This window comes from Otolemur garnettii, unplaced genomic scaffold, assembly GCF_000181295.1.
Source record: "Otolemur garnettii isolate 467f Iridium unplaced genomic scaffold, OtoGar3 scaffold00096, whole genome shotgun sequence".
Taxonomy (NCBI): Eukaryota; Metazoa; Chordata; class Mammalia; order Primates; family Galagidae; genus Otolemur; species Otolemur garnettii.
Genome location: NW_003852491.1, coordinates 411,869 through 430,297, shown reverse-complemented (window position 1 = coordinate 430,297; position 18,429 = coordinate 411,869). Strand labels below are relative to the sequence as shown.

The following is an 18,429-nucleotide window of genomic DNA, read 5'->3' as shown; positions in this document are numbered from 1 at the left end:
AAAAAAAAAAAATAGCTGGGCATTGTGGTGGGCACCTGTAGTCCCAGCTACTTGGGAGGCTGAGGCAAGAGAATCGCCTAAGCCCAGGAGTTGGAGTTGCTGTGAGCTGTGATGCCACAGCACTCTACTGAGGGCGATAAAGTGAGACTCTCTCTAAAAATAAAAAATTACCCCAAATTCGAGAGGAGAGAGGAGAACTACCTCACTTCCTACCATATCCCCCATTTGCTGCCATCCTAGTACTGGTACAGACTCGGTACAGACTGGTACCGACTTCTCAGGGGTGAGTGCAAAGCCACTGCCCTATATGCTGAACAACTGTTTCTAATTCTCCCTCTAAGAGCCAATCTAATCCGGGAGTATGATCTCAGGCCTCTAGGGGGTTGGCTTTTCTTCTAACAGGATTCTCAAAGTGCATTGCTCTTTGCCACTTGCAGCTGAGAAGAGGCAGGAGTTGGGGGAGAAGGACGAGGACTGTGACTTACGTTGATTTCTATGCTGGGGAAGACACTGCAGTACTTGGGAGACGTTGACTTTTGACGAGTACAGATGGGGCCGAGGCACCTGGAGATTTCTAGCTTCAGTTTCTTCAGCCCATAATTTGCTACCCACTTTGGAATAAAGGAAAGAACTGTTATCTTAAGTAATTCAGGCTTAATTGAATGACTGACTTTTTTTTTTCCCCAAGGTAGTGTCTTGCTCTGCGGCTTAGGCTGCTGTGCAGTGGTGTCATCATGGTTCACTGCAGCCTCAAGCTCCTGCGCTCATGTGACCTTCCCACCTCTGCCTCCCAAAGTGCTGGGATTATAGGTGTGAGCCACAATACCTGACCTGGATTATTTAGTAAAATGTTTGGCCAGGAGTGCAAGACCAGCCTGGACAACACAATGAGATCCCATCTCTATAAAAATTTAAAGAACTAACTGGGCATGGTTGCCTGTGGTCCTAGCTACCTGGGTGGCTGAGCTAAGCAGGTTCAGAGAAATCAGAACATGGCGTCCAGGACTGGCACAATCAGAGCCAGGCTCAAGCTTTCCTTAAGTCGTTATAGGAAGACAGATATTCAATCTTCTTTATATGAACAAGAAGGGAAATTTCTGTTGCTTGCAACCAGGAAGATCTAACACCACTAAGCACTGAACACAAAATATACTTTAATCATTACCTCAGTCTCATTAGTAGATGCAATTGTCTTCATTTTAGAAACAAAGACATTGAGTGTAGCTAAGTGACTTGCCCTAGGAAGCAGCTTTCCCTGATGCAGTTTGAAAACATCAGACCCCACTACGGGGAAAGGGGAGGGGGGAGGGGAGGGGGAGGATGGGTGAAGAGAATGACATTGTGGGGATCATGCCTATAGTTTATTCTATTTGGGTACAGGTGAATTTGTCTAAAGGTTGAATATAAATGTCTTAACATAACAATTATGAGAAAGACATGATGGCTATGTTAGCCACCTGGATGAGAGTTTTCCAAACTGCATATAGAAGTAACACACTGTATCCTATGAGAGAATTAATGCACACAATTAAGATCTAATAAAAAAAAAAGAAGAAGAATAAAAAAAGAAAAAAAAAGAAAACATCAGACCCAGATTTTGAATTTAGGGCTATTTAAATCCTACCCCATCTGCCATAGTAAGCATTCTTTTCAGGTTTGTCCTTATTTCCAAGCATACCCACCTTCCTGGGAGTAATGGTTGGTGAAAGGAATTACTGTATTGCTTAAGGGGCATGTGCCCGTGCTGACTGCTTAGTACCTCTTGGCTTGAGCAAGCTGTATCCTTTCTGGGCAACTCAATAGAAGAACTAGTCCTTCTCAAGGCCCCTCCTTGAGGGTACTTCTTGTACACTGATCCTAGGAGAAACAGATAGAGGTCACTGCTATAGTTTGGATGTTTAACTCTCCAAAATCTCATATTAGAATCTGATCTGCAGTGTTAGAGGTAGGACCTACTTGGAGGTATTTGGGTAGGTTGTAGGGCAGATCCCTCATGAATTGATTAACGCCCTGGTTGGTGGAGGTAGGTGTGGGAATGAGTGAGTTCTATTAGTTTCCAGGACAGCTAGAGCCTGGCACCTGCCCACTCAGTTTCTTGCTTCCCCTCTCACCCTGTGATCTCTGTACACACCAGCTCCTCTGTCTTCCACTGTGAGTAGAAGCAGCCCAAGGCTTTCACCAGATGCCAGTCTTTTAGCCAGCACAACTATAAGCCAAATAAACCTCTCTTCTTTTAAAGATTACCCAGAGCCAGATATTCCTTTGCAGCAACTGCAAACAGACCACGACCTAGTGCCCCTCTCTCCCCTCCCCCTCCCTAGCTACTCCATTGCACAGGTCAATTTCTCTGTCAATCAAGTCAGATGTAAAATTCTTTAGGGCCCACTTGGTGAGAGGTAGAAAGGGAGGCTGTTAAGTGTTTAGGAACTGCTACCTAGCACTGAATTGTTTCAGGGATCTTCGTCCTTTACCAGCAGTCGATCAGGCTGGCTTTGGGGAGTTATCTCCACCCTCTTCCCAATCTGCCTCAAACTAAGGAAACTGCCCTTGGTGGATGCAGCCAGAGTTCCCAGGACCACAGAGGTTTCATCTTCAAAATCGACTTTCCTCATTCTCTGCCTATCTCCAAGATTGCGTGTGTCCATTTCCTTGGGCTGGGAGAACTGAGCTGTGTGAGGACAGCCTTGCTGCAGAGGCACTGCTGCCCGTGTCCTGGGACAGCAGGAGAGGTCCCAATCCCAGGGGGCATGCTGCTCGTAAATAGTTCCCACAGGGAAAAGAGCACTTGCACAGCCTCCAGCTCACCCACTTTGTTCCCTGTGTCTGTGTAGAACAATGATAGAGCTGTCTCTGCTTCCCGGGACTTGGTCTTCTTTCTCTTTTCTGTTACATCTTTCACTGGCTGGGCTGCAGCTAGAGGACATTGGGCTTCCAGTGAGTTTATGGGATAAAGCTGCCCAGCCTGGCTTAGAGACTTCTCAACTTCAGCTAGGAAGTTGGGGCTCCAGGACAGCTTTGAGGCATCTAGCTCCTCTGGTCTCATCAGCCAGAGCCAGAGCTTCCATGTACCAAGGACAGGTGTGGTGCTAAGTCCTGGCTACTCCACCCTGTTTTACTCCCACACCTCCTACCTGCAGATGAGAAAAGCAGAACTCAGAGCTGGTTAGAACCAGAGCATTGATCTTCCTATCCCACCCCAGTCTTGCAGACTCCAGAACTCAGCTCTGAGCCACTCTGCCATATCTTTGATATTACAAATAGGATATATGATTTTAGGTCCTGCCTTCTCTCCCTCATTTCACAGAGTCTTGCTTTGTCACTGAGGCTAGAGTTTAGTGGTGTCATCATAGCTCACAGCAGCCTCAAACTCTTGGGCTCAATTGATCCTCTTGCCTCAGCCTCCCGAGTAGCTGGGATGACAGCCACATGCCACCACACCTGGCAAATTTTTCTATTTTTAGTAGAGATGGGGTCTCAATATATTGCCCAGCTCCTGGTTTCAAGTTATCAGCCTATAGCTGAGTACTTTCATAAAAATTGTGGTGGCTCATGCCTGTAATCCCAGCACTTGGAAGGCCGAAGTGGGTGGATTGCCTGAGCTCATAGATTTGAGACCAGCCTGAGCCAGAGCAAGACCCCATTTTTAAAAATAGCAGGGCATTGTGGCAGGAGCCTGTAGTCCCAGCTACTTGGGAGGCTAAGGCAAGTGGATTTTGAACCCAAGAGTTTGAGGTTGCTGTGGGCTAAGACACCACAGCACTCCACCAAGGGTGACTAAGTGAAACTCTGTCTAAAAAATAAAATAATCGTGATGGCCTGTGACAACATTATCCATATGTCACCTCACTAAGCCTTTATCAGTGAGATGGGGAGCTGATTGAGCTCTGCTACCCAGGACTGATTGTTATAGGCTTTACTTGGGATAGTCTTACAGATAGGCTGGCACACAATCATGGATAATTCTCAATGCTGTAACTTGGATGTAAGTTGTAACTTGATGTAACTTGTAAATGTATGCATCCATGCCTCAGCTGTGCCCATGCCACCCCTTCACCCTGCCTGACTATGGCCATGCCTTACCTGGTGAAGTGCCCACTTTGCCACCAAGTAGATGCCATTTCAGAGCCTTTGAGGGGGGACTCTTCTCTCTGTTGGAGTCATCTTTAATGTTCTAGAAAACAGGCCATCTTTGTCATCAGAGTCCTGCTCTCTGTGGCAGGCAGTACCCTACTCACCCCAACCTCACTCTGTCAATCAAGAACTTATGTAGGGAGGAGTCTAAGGGAGAGGACTCCTCAGACATGTGTGGCCCATCTCCTGCAACAGGTTCAGAGGGGACTCTGGGTTTTGAGGTGGAAAGTGTGCGCACATGCGCATGCATGTGTATATGGGTGTGCATAGCATGAGAGTAAGAGAGAACTAGGAGAGCTGTGGGGGTTTGCCAGAACTTTCTGCATCAGCTGTCTGACCCTTTTACTACTGGTTTGGTATGTCAGGGCTTCCATCAAGTCCAACAACTCTTCAGGTAACTTCTGTGCCCTATTGGGCACCTCAGTTTTAAGTGAGAGGTTCCTTTATTCCTCGGTATAACTGGAATATGGTAATAGTCAAAGGCATCCAGGGTCCTGCACTGGCTAAGGAGATCTCTGGGTGAGCTGCCATAATAGAGACCCAGAACTGGCATACTTGGAGCCTCCAGCCATGAGAGGCCCTGCCTGGAACAGCCTAAGCTTCCTCATAATGGGTCAGCTCAGCAACCAGCTCAGCACAAGAGTCAGAGCCTGAGACTGAGAAGGCAGGAGAGGGTGATGGGCATGGGCTGGATTCCCAAATCTGGAGTTCTTCGAACGGGGGCAGTGCTGGTACGCACAGCATCCCCTAGAAATGTAGCCCTTTGTCTAGGGATAAGCTACATCCTGACTGGGATAGGTTTCCTCATTTTGAAAATGTGTTGTGTTCACAAGGGGCTATCACCCAGTGGAATGCTGAAGAGCTCACAGGGTTCAGTGCCCCTTCAACCACAAGTACAGCTGTGTCCAGGGTCTTTCCTCTGGAGGCCCCTCTGACCACTGAGGTGAGATGGGTATTACATGCAGGACAGATGTGTCAGGCCCTGGATGGGGCTAAGCCCCAGTAGGCAAAGGTCACTCTCAGGCTCCAGTTAGGCCCCTGCTAAGCCCTGGGCAGCAGCAAGAATCTATTAGAGACCCTAATTCCTTTTCCCTGAAAGACCGTCTATAGTGAGGTAGCAGATGTGACAGTGGCTGTCAATCCCACAGTCCTTGGTACTAGGCTGGGGATGATGCTAGGATAGGCAGGCAGAGCCAAAGGCGGGGAGGGGCATCCATAGGAGCCCCCAGAGCTGAAAAGCAGGTCTCCTAGGGGAGTTTCTCCCCTAGGGGCTAGGGTGAAGGATATCCATGGGACACTCACCATGGAAAATAGTCCCATCCCCGCTGGCCCTGGGCTTGGGGGCCTGGCCCAGACATCTTAAAACCCAGGAACGACCAGGAGCCAAAGTGGAAACCAAACACTTTGTGTGTTATTAGGGAGGGGAGTCAAACCATTCTGGCCACTGAGGGGGTCGCGGGCTTGGTAAAACAGAGCTTCTTGGGCTGGCTTCTCTGCAGGATCATCTTTGGCTTTTCCTTCTGAAGGGCTGCACTTCCCTGTTTTCTTCCAGACTGGTTCTTCAAGGAGGCCACTAGTAAGGCACACTGCAATGGGATTGGAGGGTCAGCAGCACCCTTGCCACTGTAGCCAGCCAGATAGACATGCAAATACCACCTACACAGCAGGAGTCCCTGGGTCTACTGGAACCCATGGCACCCCTGGACTTTTCTTTTTGTTTCTAGAACACTACCTGGGGTGACAGTGCTGTGGATCAGTCCTACTAACTGTAAGCCCCAGGTGTAGAGGTCTTGGGAAATATCCAGGCACAGGGCTAGTTAATAGCATGCTAATAAGAACATTCCAGCTTGGCTGGTAGGGAGGTGCTACCTTACCCCCATTTCTTTTTTCTTTTTGAGACAGAGTCTCACTATGTTACCCTTGGTAGAGTGAAGTGGCATCACAGCTCACAGCAACCTCAAACTCCTGGGCTCAAGTGATTCTCCTGCTTTAGCCTCCCAAGTAGCAGGGACTACAGGTGCCTGCCACAATGCCTGGCTATTTTTTGTTGCAGTTGTCATTGTTGTTTAGCCGGCCCAGGCTGGGTTCAAACCCACCACCCTTGGTGTATGTGGCTGGCGCCATAACCACTGTGCTACGGGCGCCAAGCTCCTTATCCCCATTTTACAGATGATAAAACCAAAGGTTTGGGAGCTTAAGGTTCTTGTACAAGGTAATACTACTAGTATGTAAAGAGGCTTTAATTCAAACCCGGGTGGGGCTAGTTCAAAGCCAGCGCTCCTTCTGTTGTAAGACACTGTAGTCTGCAGGTGTGCTGTCAGCTGACTGTATGCCATGGCAGACTCCAGATGTGGGTGCAATAATGGTGTAATACTGGATTCCTTTTGCCTACAAATTTCTCAACTGCCTGCAAGGTCCTCCTCCAGTAATTATTCTAAGGGAAAGCACTGGACGGTGTTACTCAAAAGTAAAGAAGCATCCTAAGAAAGGGTGGATTAAGCCATTTCTGCCCATTCACACCATATAAATGAGTTGTTAAGACCAGGGAATGGGACTGGCATGCACCTGAGAAGAGAGATTTTAAAAAGCATCAAAGGGGCTCAGTGCCCATAGCACAGTGGTTACAGCGCCTGCCACATACACGGAGGGTGGTGGGTTTGAACCCAGCCCGGGGCCAGCTAAACAACTATAACAACAACAACAACAACAACAACAAAAATAGCCAGGCATTGTGGTGGGTGCCTGTAGTCCCAACTACTTGGGAGGCTGAGACAAGAGAATCGCTTAAGCCCAAGAGTTGGAGGTTGCTGTGAGCTGCGATGCTACAGCACTCTACCGAGGGCGACATAGTGAGACTCTGTCTCAAAAAATAAATAAAAAGCATCAAAGGGCCTTGGTGTCAGGAAGACAGCTCAGGCAGGGCCAGGGGAGCCATAAATCTGCCCATCCAATGGCCACAGAGGAAAAAAACATGGACATGTGGCCCTGCCACAGTCCAGTCGAGGGAGGTGAGTCCCTCTGCAAATGGTAAATCGGAAAAGAGTCCTGCACGACGCCTCCCCTGCCTGGGCCATGGCCCCTACATACTCCGTCTACCACCATGGTTTAAACTGCCCCAAATCTCTATCTGCAGCCGTATCTTTTCCTATCTGTTTATGGGATACCTTCACTTAGTATTGCAAAGCCCCATAAACCTTTGTCCCAAGCCCTCCTGCCCTGAACTCCCCATGGGCTCTTCTCCTGTTTGGGACTCTTCTCCACACCTGAGACCTATGGTACCACTGCCTACTGAGTTCCCCAGGGAGGAACATGGCCGTTACTCTGGATTTCTTCTTCTTCCTCACTCTGCACAGTTGGTTAAAAGTTTGGTCAATTCTTTCCTAAATGTTCTCATGTCTGCTCCCTTATTCCCATTCTCATTGCTCCTAACATGATCCAACCCCTTCTAACTGCAACTTGTACTGCTCAGCTCCCCTCTTTGAGGAAGTAACATGTTAGTGAAGCCAGAAAAGTGGTCTGCAAGATGGAGTCTGAGAAGCTAAACTGAAGCAGGACAGCTGACCCAGTCTGCTCAGCCCCCATGATTATGTAGTTGAGATTTCTCCATGACGGTGAGGATGTTTATCTCAGGAGACTCTGAGGAGGTAGTCACACATAGACAATAGATGTTATGATAGTGGAGATTAAAGGTTACTTTGATGACATGGTGTTTTCTCTGATTATTCCCTTAGAAAATTTAAAAAAAATGAAAATCGCCTTTCTGTTGTTTAAACATTTTGCATTGTTAGACTAGAGACTAACATATTATTTCCTATCAGATAAAGTTAAAATTTTCAAGTTGGCATCCTTGTATTTCATTTATAAAAGTTATTAAAATTGTAACTGAGGCAGAACAGAATTGAGAGCTCTCACTGTTCTGCAGAATCACTGGCCTTCTGACAAATAAAGCTTGTTTGGACCTAACCCCCGTCATCTTGAATACTAGGCAGCAAGCCACAGAAGATCTGGGGTGGGGGATGGCGGGCAGAGGAAACAGCAGATGTAAAGTCCCAGAGTTTAGGAATGAGCTTGATGTGTTCAAGGAACTCAAAGGAGGCCAGATGGTACAGCATCTAGACCTAAAACCAGTGACTGATAGGAAACACTCACGGTTGACCTGAAGCCTTGGGTGGCAGTGGATCAGGCCACAAAGAGTAAAGTTGAGGTGGGATGAGTTGTGTCTGTTCAAAAGATAGGCTGAAATCTGAAGTCCCAGGACCCATAAATGTGACCTTACTTGGAAATAGGGTCTTTGCAGGTATAATTAAGATGTAAATTAAGATGAGGACATATTAGAGTAAAATGAGCCCTTACTCTAATATGACTAGTTTCCTTGTTAAGAGGAGAAGAGATACAGACACACACAGAAGGAAGAAAATCATGTGAAGACAAAGGCACAGACTGAAATTATTCTGCCACAAACTAAGGAACATTCAAGCATTGCTGACGACAAAGACTCCTTCCTTGACCAAATTTATTGGCTTCTCCGAGCCTCCTTTTCAAGAAGACCTTGACCTGTTGAACTCAGTTGTAGCAAAGAATCCTAAGCTAAGTCATGTTAGTGAGCCCCACCCCACCCTTGATATCTGACCAAATTCTTCATCTCCCACCTTGATACCTAGGTCCTGGCCAGCCTGTAGCAAGAATTCCTACCTATGATATCTAAGCAAGTTCCTCTTAGTAATTTTCCATCCACTGACTCTGCTCATTGGCTTATCAATCCTCATTGACCTTTGCAATTATCAGAGTTGAGTTTAATCTCTTTCCCCTATTGCCATAGTCTTAAATAAAGTCTTCTTTACCATTTTATTTTTATTTTTATTTTTGAGACAGAGCCTCAAGCTGTCCCCCTGGGCAGAGTGCCGTGGCATTACAGCTCACAGCAACCTCCAACTCCTGGGCTCCAGCGAGTCTCCTGCCTCTGCCTCCCAAGTAGCTGGGACCACAGGCGCCCGCCACAACGCCCGGCTATTTTTTGGTTGCAGCCGTCATTGTTGTTTGGCGGGTCCGGGCTGGGGATTCGAACCTGCCACCTTAGGTGTACGTGGCTGGTACCCTAGCCAGTTGAGCTATAGGCACCGAGCCTTCTTTACCATTTTAAATGGTAAAGTGCTTAGTGCCATTTAACAAAACAAACAACCCACCTCCCCACCAAAATAAACAAACAAACACCAGCCACCACCAGAAGGAAGGATTCTCCCTAGGGCCTTCAGAGGTAGTATGGACCTGCTGATACCTTGATTCTAGACTTCTAGCCTCCAGAAGTATGAGAGAAAAAATATCTACTCTAAGCAACCACAGGAAATGAATACAGGAGCCAGTGTTGTCCTTTGGTCTATGCCCAAGGCATACCTTTTGGGAGTAGTTGAAAGCCTTCTCCATCTCAGACATGATGGCATTGATGTCATCACTCTCATAAATGCCTGGAAGCAAAGCATATCGTAAGCATGGGAAGGAAGTGTGGATCCTGGCATGTGTCCACATCTGGATGCACCTGTGGAGGTGACTGGAGCTTGAGGGACAGGGTGGAGCCTTAAGGGACTGAGCTGGTTTGCCTCCTCCCTTACCCAGTGGTGAAGGGGATGGGTAGATATGGTGTGATCACCTACAGTGAGGTTGGCCTTGCAATCCAGGGTCACAAGAAAAGCAGGTCAGGTGCAAAGGTCTTGCCACTCAAGTGAATGAAAGAACCTACTTTGGAATTTTTATAGTAGGTAATGTCTACAGTGAACACCGAGGTCTCATTTGAGAGGGGCTAGAGTATAATGGCTACAAAGACAGACTCTAAGGCTGGGCTGCCTGGATTCAACTCCCATTTCCTGTACTTAACTACCTGTGTTCTCTTGAGCTCTGTGTCCCAGCTTCTCTATCTGTCAAATGGGGATAATAATCATCTACTTCAGAGGATCAAATCATAATACACCCCAAATCAAACTCCAAAATCTAAAATCTGAAATGCTCCAAAATCTGAAACTTTTTGAGGATCAAATCATAATACACCCCAAATCAAACTCCAAAATCTAAAATCTGAAATGCTCCAAAATCTGAAACTTTTTGAGCACCAACATGCTGCTCAAAGGAAATACGCTCACTAGAGCATTTTATATTTTAGACTTTCAGATTTGGGATGTTTGACCTATTAAGTATTCCAAAATCTGAAAACATCTGCAATCTAAAACACTTCTGGTCCCAAGCATGTAGGGTAGGAATATCCAACCTGTATCTGTGAAATGCTTAGAACTGTGTCTGGCATGTAATAGCTGTTCTGTGCTATTATTAGTGATGATTACCAATACTTTATTTATTTATTTTTTTCTTTTTTTTGAGACGGAGCCTCAAGCTATCCCCCCTGTGTAGAGTGCCATGGCATCATGCTCACAGCAACCTCCAACTCCTGGGCTCAAGCGAGTCTCCTGCCTCCGCCTCCCAAGTAGCTGGGACCACAGGCGCCCGCCACAACGCCTGGCCATTTTTTGGTTGTAGCCATCATTGTTGTTTGGCAGGCCCGGGCTGGGGATTCGAACCCGTCACCTTAGGTGTATGTGGCTGGCGCCTTAGCCGCTTGAGCCACAGGCGCTGAGCCAGATTACCAATACTTTAAATGTACACACCTAGTACTTTTGAGAAAAGAAAGAGCTGGGAAACAGGGCCCAGAGTTCAACCACTAACTTTGTAACCACAGGCACATTGCTTCCCTGGGAGTTACTCCATTTATCGATCAGAGAGGCTGGGATGCACTCGACAGGGTGGGAACCTTCTGATTTCAAGATTGTTCCTTTTTAAGCACCAAAGGAAGCAAGAAAAGCTTCATCTTTCTCTGCTGCATCCCCTTTTTATTTTGCAGTGTTTGGCTGGGGCCAGGTTTGAACCCGCCACCTCTGGTATATGGGGCCAGTGCCCTACTCCTTTAAGCTGCAGGCGCCACCCTGCACCCCTTTTTAATAAAAGGATTATTCCGTAAGTATGGGCAAAGGACCTAGAAGGCCACATGTAGTGTTAAGGATGCAGGTTCCCCAGCCCTGCAGGCCCCAGTCACTCCCATATCACTGTCATGGTTTATATGTTGTCTGCATACCCTTTAAACCATTATTTACTTCAGATGTGTATTTTAATCCATTCACTTTTTGTTTACTTAAAAGCAAAATCATGCACTGATCAATGATGGAGACATGGTCTGAGAAATGCACCATTAGTGATTTCCCCGTGTGACCATCCCAGAGCAAGCACACTTACACGAACCTGGATGGCCTAGCATACTACGTACTGAAGCTGTATCATATAGCCTAGTGCTCCCAGGCTACAAAACAGCACAGCCTGTTACTGTGCTGAATACGGTAGGTAACTGTAACACAGTGCTAAGTATTTGTGTAGTGAAGCAAATCTAAACATAGAAAAGGTACAGTACCAATATAGTATTATAATCTCAAAGGACTACTGCTGTATGTATATTCAGTCCATCATTGACTGAAATATCAGTGTGTGATGCATGACTGTGTATTTAAAGCAGAAGATCTATGCCACTGCCGACAGTGGAAAAGCCAGTATTTTTCTAGGAATGATAAAATAAGCATATAACTGTCATAATAAAAAAATGTTGCTGCATCTACCATTTACAGCTATCTTGCCAGCCACCTGTTGTGAACATACTACCCTTTGGGAAACATTAATCTAAGGGATCATTAGGGTACCTTCTAGTTCTGACATTCTAAAATACCTTTTTTTTTTGGAGACAGGGTCATACTCTGTCACCCTGGCTAGATGCAATGGTGAGATTATAGCTCACAGCAATCTCAAATTCTTGGGCTCAGCCAATCCTCCTGCCTCAGCCTCCTGAGTAGCTGGGACTACAGGCTAATACCCAGCTAATTTTTGTATTTTTTGTAGAGATGGGGTCTTGCTCTTGCTCAGGCTGTTTTTTCTTTTGTTTGTTTGCTTGCTTTTTGAAAATTTACCATTTGAAATGGACTCTCACTCTGTTGCACCAGGCTAGAGTGCCCTGGCATCAGCCTAACTCACAGCAACCTCAAACTTCTGAGCTCAAGTGATCCCTCACTGCATTACTCTCCTGAGTAGCTGGGAATACAGGTAACTACTACAGTGCCCAGCTAGTTTTTCTATTTTTAGTAGAGACAGAGTTTTGCTCTTGCAAAAGAGCAGGAGGCTGGTCTCAAACTCCTCAGCGCAAGGGATCCTACAACGCCTGGCTATTTTTTTGGTTGCAGTTATCATTGTTGTTTAGCAGGCCCAAGTCAGGCTTGAACCTGCCAGCTTCAGTGTATATGGCCGGCGCCCTACTCACTGAGCTATGGGTGTCGAGCCAGTAATTTTATATTTTAAAATGTAATTTTCACATGACACTTCTCGGGAATGCCTCTGTGTTATAAGGGAGCTCTGCTGGTGCTGAGACAACTATCTGGAAAGAGAGGGGTGAAGGGACCACTCACACACCTGTTTCTCCAAACCAGTGGAAGCGGCCACCAGCAGCCCGGGTGACCTCCCTGTAGGCAGCGGCTGTGTCAGTGCGGTTGGCATAGCAGGCTGGGGGCATGGTGTCCATCGGTGGCTCACCCACATAGAAGAGACACACATTCAGCCGGAGGTCGCAGCCCCCACAGACCTCGGCCACGTAGGAGCTGAGTGTGGGCTGTGCAGGGAAAGAAGGCAAGGGGCCCACAGCTGAGGGCCATGAAGCTTCTGGGCTCCAGTTGGTCCAGCTTAATCGTATTTTCTGAGGGCCTATAGTTTGCTTGCACTAGAACTTGGCACCAAGAGGACATAAACAGCTTGATAGGGTGTGGCGGGGGACTAGACCTGAAAGCCTGGTTACACCAAGGCTGTGTTGTAGACCAGCAGTATTGACACCCCCTGAGAGCCTATTAGAAATGCAGACTCTCAGGCCCCACTCCAGACCTACTGGACCAGGGTCTACATTTTCACAACATTCCCAGATGCTTGTCTGTACATTACAGTTTGGGCAGGGCTGGTATAGAAGATCATGCTGGACAAATTATTGGTGTCCCTGCCAAGGGAAGATGGATTGGTTGCAAAGGATGAGAGACACCCAGGATATGGTCTACCTACCATGTCTTGGTCAGGGATGCCCCCCGTGAAGAGGTAGATGCCCTGTGATTGGTGCTTGTCTTTGTCCTTGAAGTCCACTTCCACAGCCTTCCGTAGGGCTCCCAGGACGTTCCTGCTGCCCCAACACTGTAGGCTCAGGGCCCACCTGGGGAGGCAAGGACAGGTGTCCTGAAGGAGGAGCCCAGGAGCAGTGGGCAGAAGGCAGCTATTTTGCAATATCTGCCTGTGGCTGTGTGAGGACAGAGACGCTAGAGAGCTGCTTGGTGCTGAAGAGGGGAATGGAGAACATAACACCCTCCAGGTTGCCTTTGGACACCGCAGCAGTATCTCTCCCCGTCACCTACCGCCAGGCACTCTGTAAATTGTCGTGGCTCACAGGAACCATCTCAGGCCTCCAGCTTTTGACTGTACTTCCAAACCTTTGAAGAAGCAAAGAGGGCTTGTTATAAGCAGGGGCCATGTGCATGCTGCAGCCCAGCTCTGTGGATGTTGCAGGCTTTAGGGGTGCAAAATTCTGATGACTCCCCTAAAATGTTAGGATGCCACTGGGCCAGCCATGAACCTTCCTTGCTGATTATAACATGTCCTAGCACATGTGTTGGGCTCCACCTGTGTCTCCCTTCTGAACTCCCCGAGCACGGCTTCCTCATATTTAACAGCACATTACCTCTCCATTCACACTATAATTCCTTTTCTAAAAAATATACATCATCTAATTTTCATTATAAGACAAGAATTTTTTTTGAGACAGAGTCTCACTTTCTCACCCTTGGTAGAGTGCTGAGGTGTCATAGCTCACAGCAACCTCAAACTCTTGAGCAATTCTCTTGTCTCAGCCTCCCTGGTAGCTGGGACTACAGGTGCCTGCCACAACTCCTGGCTATTTTTTAGAGACGGGGGTCTTGCTCTTGCTCAGGCTGGTCTTGAACTCCTGATCTGAGGCAATATGCCCATCTCGGCCTCCCAGAGTGCTAGGGTTACAGGTGTGATCCACCACGCCCAACTATATAAGACAGAATGAAGAACTTTGAAAAGAGGATTTATCCCCTTCATCAAGGAAAAGAGGTCCCGTCTCTAATCTATGAGTAATTCCTCCACGGGGGCTCCAGACCTCACCATTGATACTCTCTTCCGAGAATACCCCACAATTACCCCCTCACATACACACATCCCCAGCTTTCCTTTGCTTCCCTCTCCCCAGTTGCTTTTCTACATGTTTAAGCCTCTGCCTTCTTAAAAATAATTCCTCCCTCCAACTGGAAGGTACTCTTCGAGCAACTTCTCTCTCCTTCTTCTTTTCCCTTTATAGACGTACTCCCAGGAAAAATAGTGTACCAGTCCCTCTTCATCTCCTTGGCCCTCTGCAGTTAAGCCTCCCCCCTGAGGTGTCCTGGCAAATATTAACATTGACCTGCCTTCCCACCACCAGTGGAAATATCTCTATTATAGCCAGATTTTAAATCCTCTCTTGAAGTTGGACAAAAATTCTGGCAGTGTACAGAACATGGAAGTTCTTCCAATTTTATTGCTTCTTTCTCCAATTTCTGTTACTTCTATGATCTATGTTCCCTTGGAGTTAAACAAAATGTGTAGGTAAATATGTATTTATAGAAATGGAATTACAGGCCAGGCACTTATAAGTAGGTAAATATATATTTATAGAAATGGAACTATAGGCCAGGCACTTATAAGTGCTTCACATTTATAATTCTAGCATTCTCGGAGGCCGAGGCAGGAGAATCCCTTGAGCTCAGGAATTTAAGATCAGCCTGAATAAGAGTAAGATCCCATCTCTACTAAAAATAGAAAAATTAGCCAGGTGTTGTGGTTGGTGCCTGTAGTCCCAGCTAATCAGGAGGGTGAGCCAGGAGGATCACTTGAACCCAGGAGTTTGAGATTGCTATGAACTAGGCTTACACCAGGGTACTCTAGCCTGGAGGAACAGAGTGTGACTCTATCTCAGGAAAAAAAAAAAGATAGAAAGAAAGAAATAGAATTACATAATATGCACTATTTATAACCTGCTTATTTCCAGTCCTTTGGACTTCCTGCAGACATTTTGCTATACACACTCAAATCAATCTCCTTCATTCTTTTGTTTTTTTATTTCTTTTTTTCTTTTTTGAGGCAATCTCACTATGTCATCCTTGGTAGAGTGCTGTGGTGTCACAGCTCACAGCAACCTCAAACTCGTGGGCTTAAGTCATTCTCTTGCCTCAGCCTCCTGAGTAGCTGGGATTAGAGGTGCCCGCCACAATGCCCGGCTTTTGTTGTTGTTGTTGTTGTCATTGTTGTTTAGCAGGCCCGGGTTGGGTTCAAACTTGCAGCCCAGGTGTACGTGGCTGGCACCCTAACCACTTAGTTATGGGCACTGAGCCATCCTTCATTCTTTTAAATGGTTGCATAGTATTCCGCTGTTAAGATTATTTTACCTCCTGATGGCCATATAGTTTGTTTCTAGGTTTATCCATTGTTAAAACTCTGCAGGGAACTACCCTGTGAAGTTATCTTTGCACACACCTTAGTATTTCCTAAGGATAATTCATAAAGGATTTGTTTTTAAATTTTGAGATAGAGTCTTGCTATGTTGCCCAGGCTGGAATGCAGTGGCTATTCACAGGTGAGATCACCGTGCAGTGTAGCCTTGAACTCCTTGGCTCTAGAGATCTTCCTGCCTCAGACTCCTGAATAGCTAGGATCATGGGGGTGTGCCACCACACCCAACTTTATAAAGGAATTGAAGGGACAAAATAAATACACTTAAAAAATTAAATGTAGAGGGCTATACCAAATTATATTTCCACCAACAGTTCATAAAAGGAACCTTTTCCTATTATCACCAGCACAGTGTTACCAATCTTTTAAATATTTACCAATCTGAGTTGCAAAAAATTATATATATGTATAAATATGTGTAAAATAATATATGTGTATACATATATACACACACACATATATACATACAGGGTGGCCTAAAGTTCGCATATAATTTTGAATTGCACATGAACTTTATGGCCATACTGTATATCCTTCTTTAAAATCTCAGTGACCCCCATGGCCCAGTGCAATGGATTCCTTCATTCTTCCCCTTTCTTCTTTGCTTCTGCAGGATCTGATTCTGTTTCTCTATGAAACTCTCCTCCTTTGCTCCCCTCCCCCCACGGTTCTCTCTTGGCTTTCCTCCTGCCTCTCTGGCAGCCCCTCCTGTGTGCCTTTGGTGGTTCCCTTCCTCTGCTCACCCTTCAAATGGTGGGGTCCCCCTACATGCTGCCTTTGGTTGTCTCTTCCCTCCCCTTCACATCTGTACGGTGTAATTCACAAACTACCATTTCTTTTTTAAGAAATGTAACAAAAATGCTGATGGCTTAAAAAAAAACAACACTTATTTCGTGGCCAGAACTCCTCACTGGAGTTCTTAACAGGACATCTCACTTCAGGACCTGCAAACTCTTGAGGGTGTCTAACTTCATACATTTAAAACCATCTCTTCCTTCAAAGATCTGCTCCACTTTGGATATCATCTTCTCTTTACCAGTCTCTCTCCCCTACAGCCAAACAGTGCCTATGTTCTGTGGATTCTAACTCACCAACACCTCTCCCACATGTTGCTTTCTTCCTTCCCATTGCCTTGGCTCAAACCCACTCACAGCCAGGGCAGACCATGGCATAGGTCAAACTAGTCTCCTTTCCTCCAGCAGTACACCCTTCCACTCATCCTTGACATCATTGCTTGAGTATCTGAAGGTGCAAACCTGATCGTATTATGACCTTGCTTAAAAACCTGCAGTGGCTATCATATCCTATAGTATGAGAAATCCCTGAGCACTGCCTATATAAATCTTTCAACACCTGGTGTCTTTGTCATGCACAAGCTCTCCCTCTCGCCACCACCTCCATGCTGAATTCCCTGATGGTGCGCAAAGTTCCATCACGCCTTGTGTCTCTGTTTATGCTGTTCCCTTGACCTGAATACCTTTCCTCCCCATCACCCCATCACTCCTATATGCTGGGTGAACGCTTGTTCTCTGCCAAGACTGAGCTAAGGGGGCACGTCCTCTATGAAGATTTCCTGACCCTGCTCTGCCAGAAAGAATGGACTGGTCCTGTCACTGATGCCTCACAGTCCCGTATCCTGCCTTCCACTTGTTTCTACAGAAAATTCTTTTTTTTTTTTTGAGACAGCGTCTCACTATGTCACCCTCGGTAGAGTACCATGGAGTCACAGCTCACAGCAACCTCCAGCTCATGGGCTTAAGCGATTCTCTTGCCTCAGCCTCCCAAGCAGCTGGGACTACAGGTGCCCACCACAACACCTGGCTATTTTTTTGTTGCAGTTGTCATTGTTGTTTAGCTGGACCCGGCCAGGTTTGAAACCGCCACCCTCGGTGTATGTGGCTGGTGTCCTACTCACTGAGCTATGGGCACCAAGCCTGTATAGAGAATTCTTAATAGGCTCGGCACCTGTACATATGGTACCAGCCACATACACTGAGGGTGGCAGGTTTGAATCCGGCCTGGGCCAGCTAAACAATGACAACTGCAACAAAAAATAGTCGGGCATTATGACGGGTACCGGTAGTCCCAACTCCTTGGGAGACTGTGGCAAGAGAATCGCTTAAGCCAGCAGTTCTCAACCTGTGGGTCGCAACATTAGGAAGGTTGAGAACCACTGGTTAAGCCCAAGAGTTTGAGGTTGCCGTGAACTGTGAGGGCACAGCCCTCTACCAAAGGTGACATAGTGAGACGCTGTCTCAAAAAAAGAAAATTCTTAATAGCCTTTACTTATTGACATGCCTGTCTCCCACAACTAGGCCATAATTTCCTCATGGACAGGCATTGTGTGTGTTTATTTCCACATCCTCAGTGCCTACTACAGTGACTGGTACATGGCAGGTTTTCAATAAAGCTTTGTTGAAGCTGGGTATGGTGGCTCCTGCCTGTAATCCTAGCACTTTTGGAGGCCAAGGTGGGAGGATTTCTTGAGGCCAGGAGTTCGGGATTGCAGTGAACTATGAGTGTCCCACTATACTGCAGCCTGCGTGACAGAGCAAGACCCTGTCTCTAAAATAAATACATATATACATACATACACTTTGTTGAATGTATAGATAAATGAATTGAACTATTGTCTAAAACATTTCCCTAAGCCTTTTTTTGGTAGAATTAATTAAGGAAAGA

At 46.5% G+C, this 18,429-nt stretch overlaps 1 protein-coding gene across 1 annotated transcript in view; it reads right to left on the bottom strand.

The window, feature by feature from the left end:
• VWA3A (von Willebrand factor A domain containing 3A) overlaps window positions 1–18,429 on the bottom strand; it is a 58,904-nt gene that overhangs the window by 10,182 nt on the left and 30,293 nt on the right. The window contains exons 17-25 of the mRNA XM_003795840.1: window positions 13,596–13,670; window positions 13,252–13,396; window positions 12,619–12,814; window positions 9,523–9,593; window positions 5,565–5,717; window positions 4,081–4,171; window positions 2,806–2,913; window positions 1,760–1,857; window positions 486–611 (exon numbers count right to left, since the gene is read on the bottom strand). Coding sequence (XP_003795888.1) covers window positions 486–611; window positions 1,760–1,857; window positions 2,806–2,913; window positions 4,081–4,171; window positions 5,565–5,717; window positions 9,523–9,593; window positions 12,619–12,814; window positions 13,252–13,396; window positions 13,596–13,670 — 1,063 coding nt within the window. The remainder of the gene's footprint in view (window positions 1–485; window positions 612–1,759; window positions 1,858–2,805; window positions 2,914–4,080; window positions 4,172–5,564; window positions 5,718–9,522; window positions 9,594–12,618; window positions 12,815–13,251; window positions 13,397–13,595; window positions 13,671–18,429) is intronic.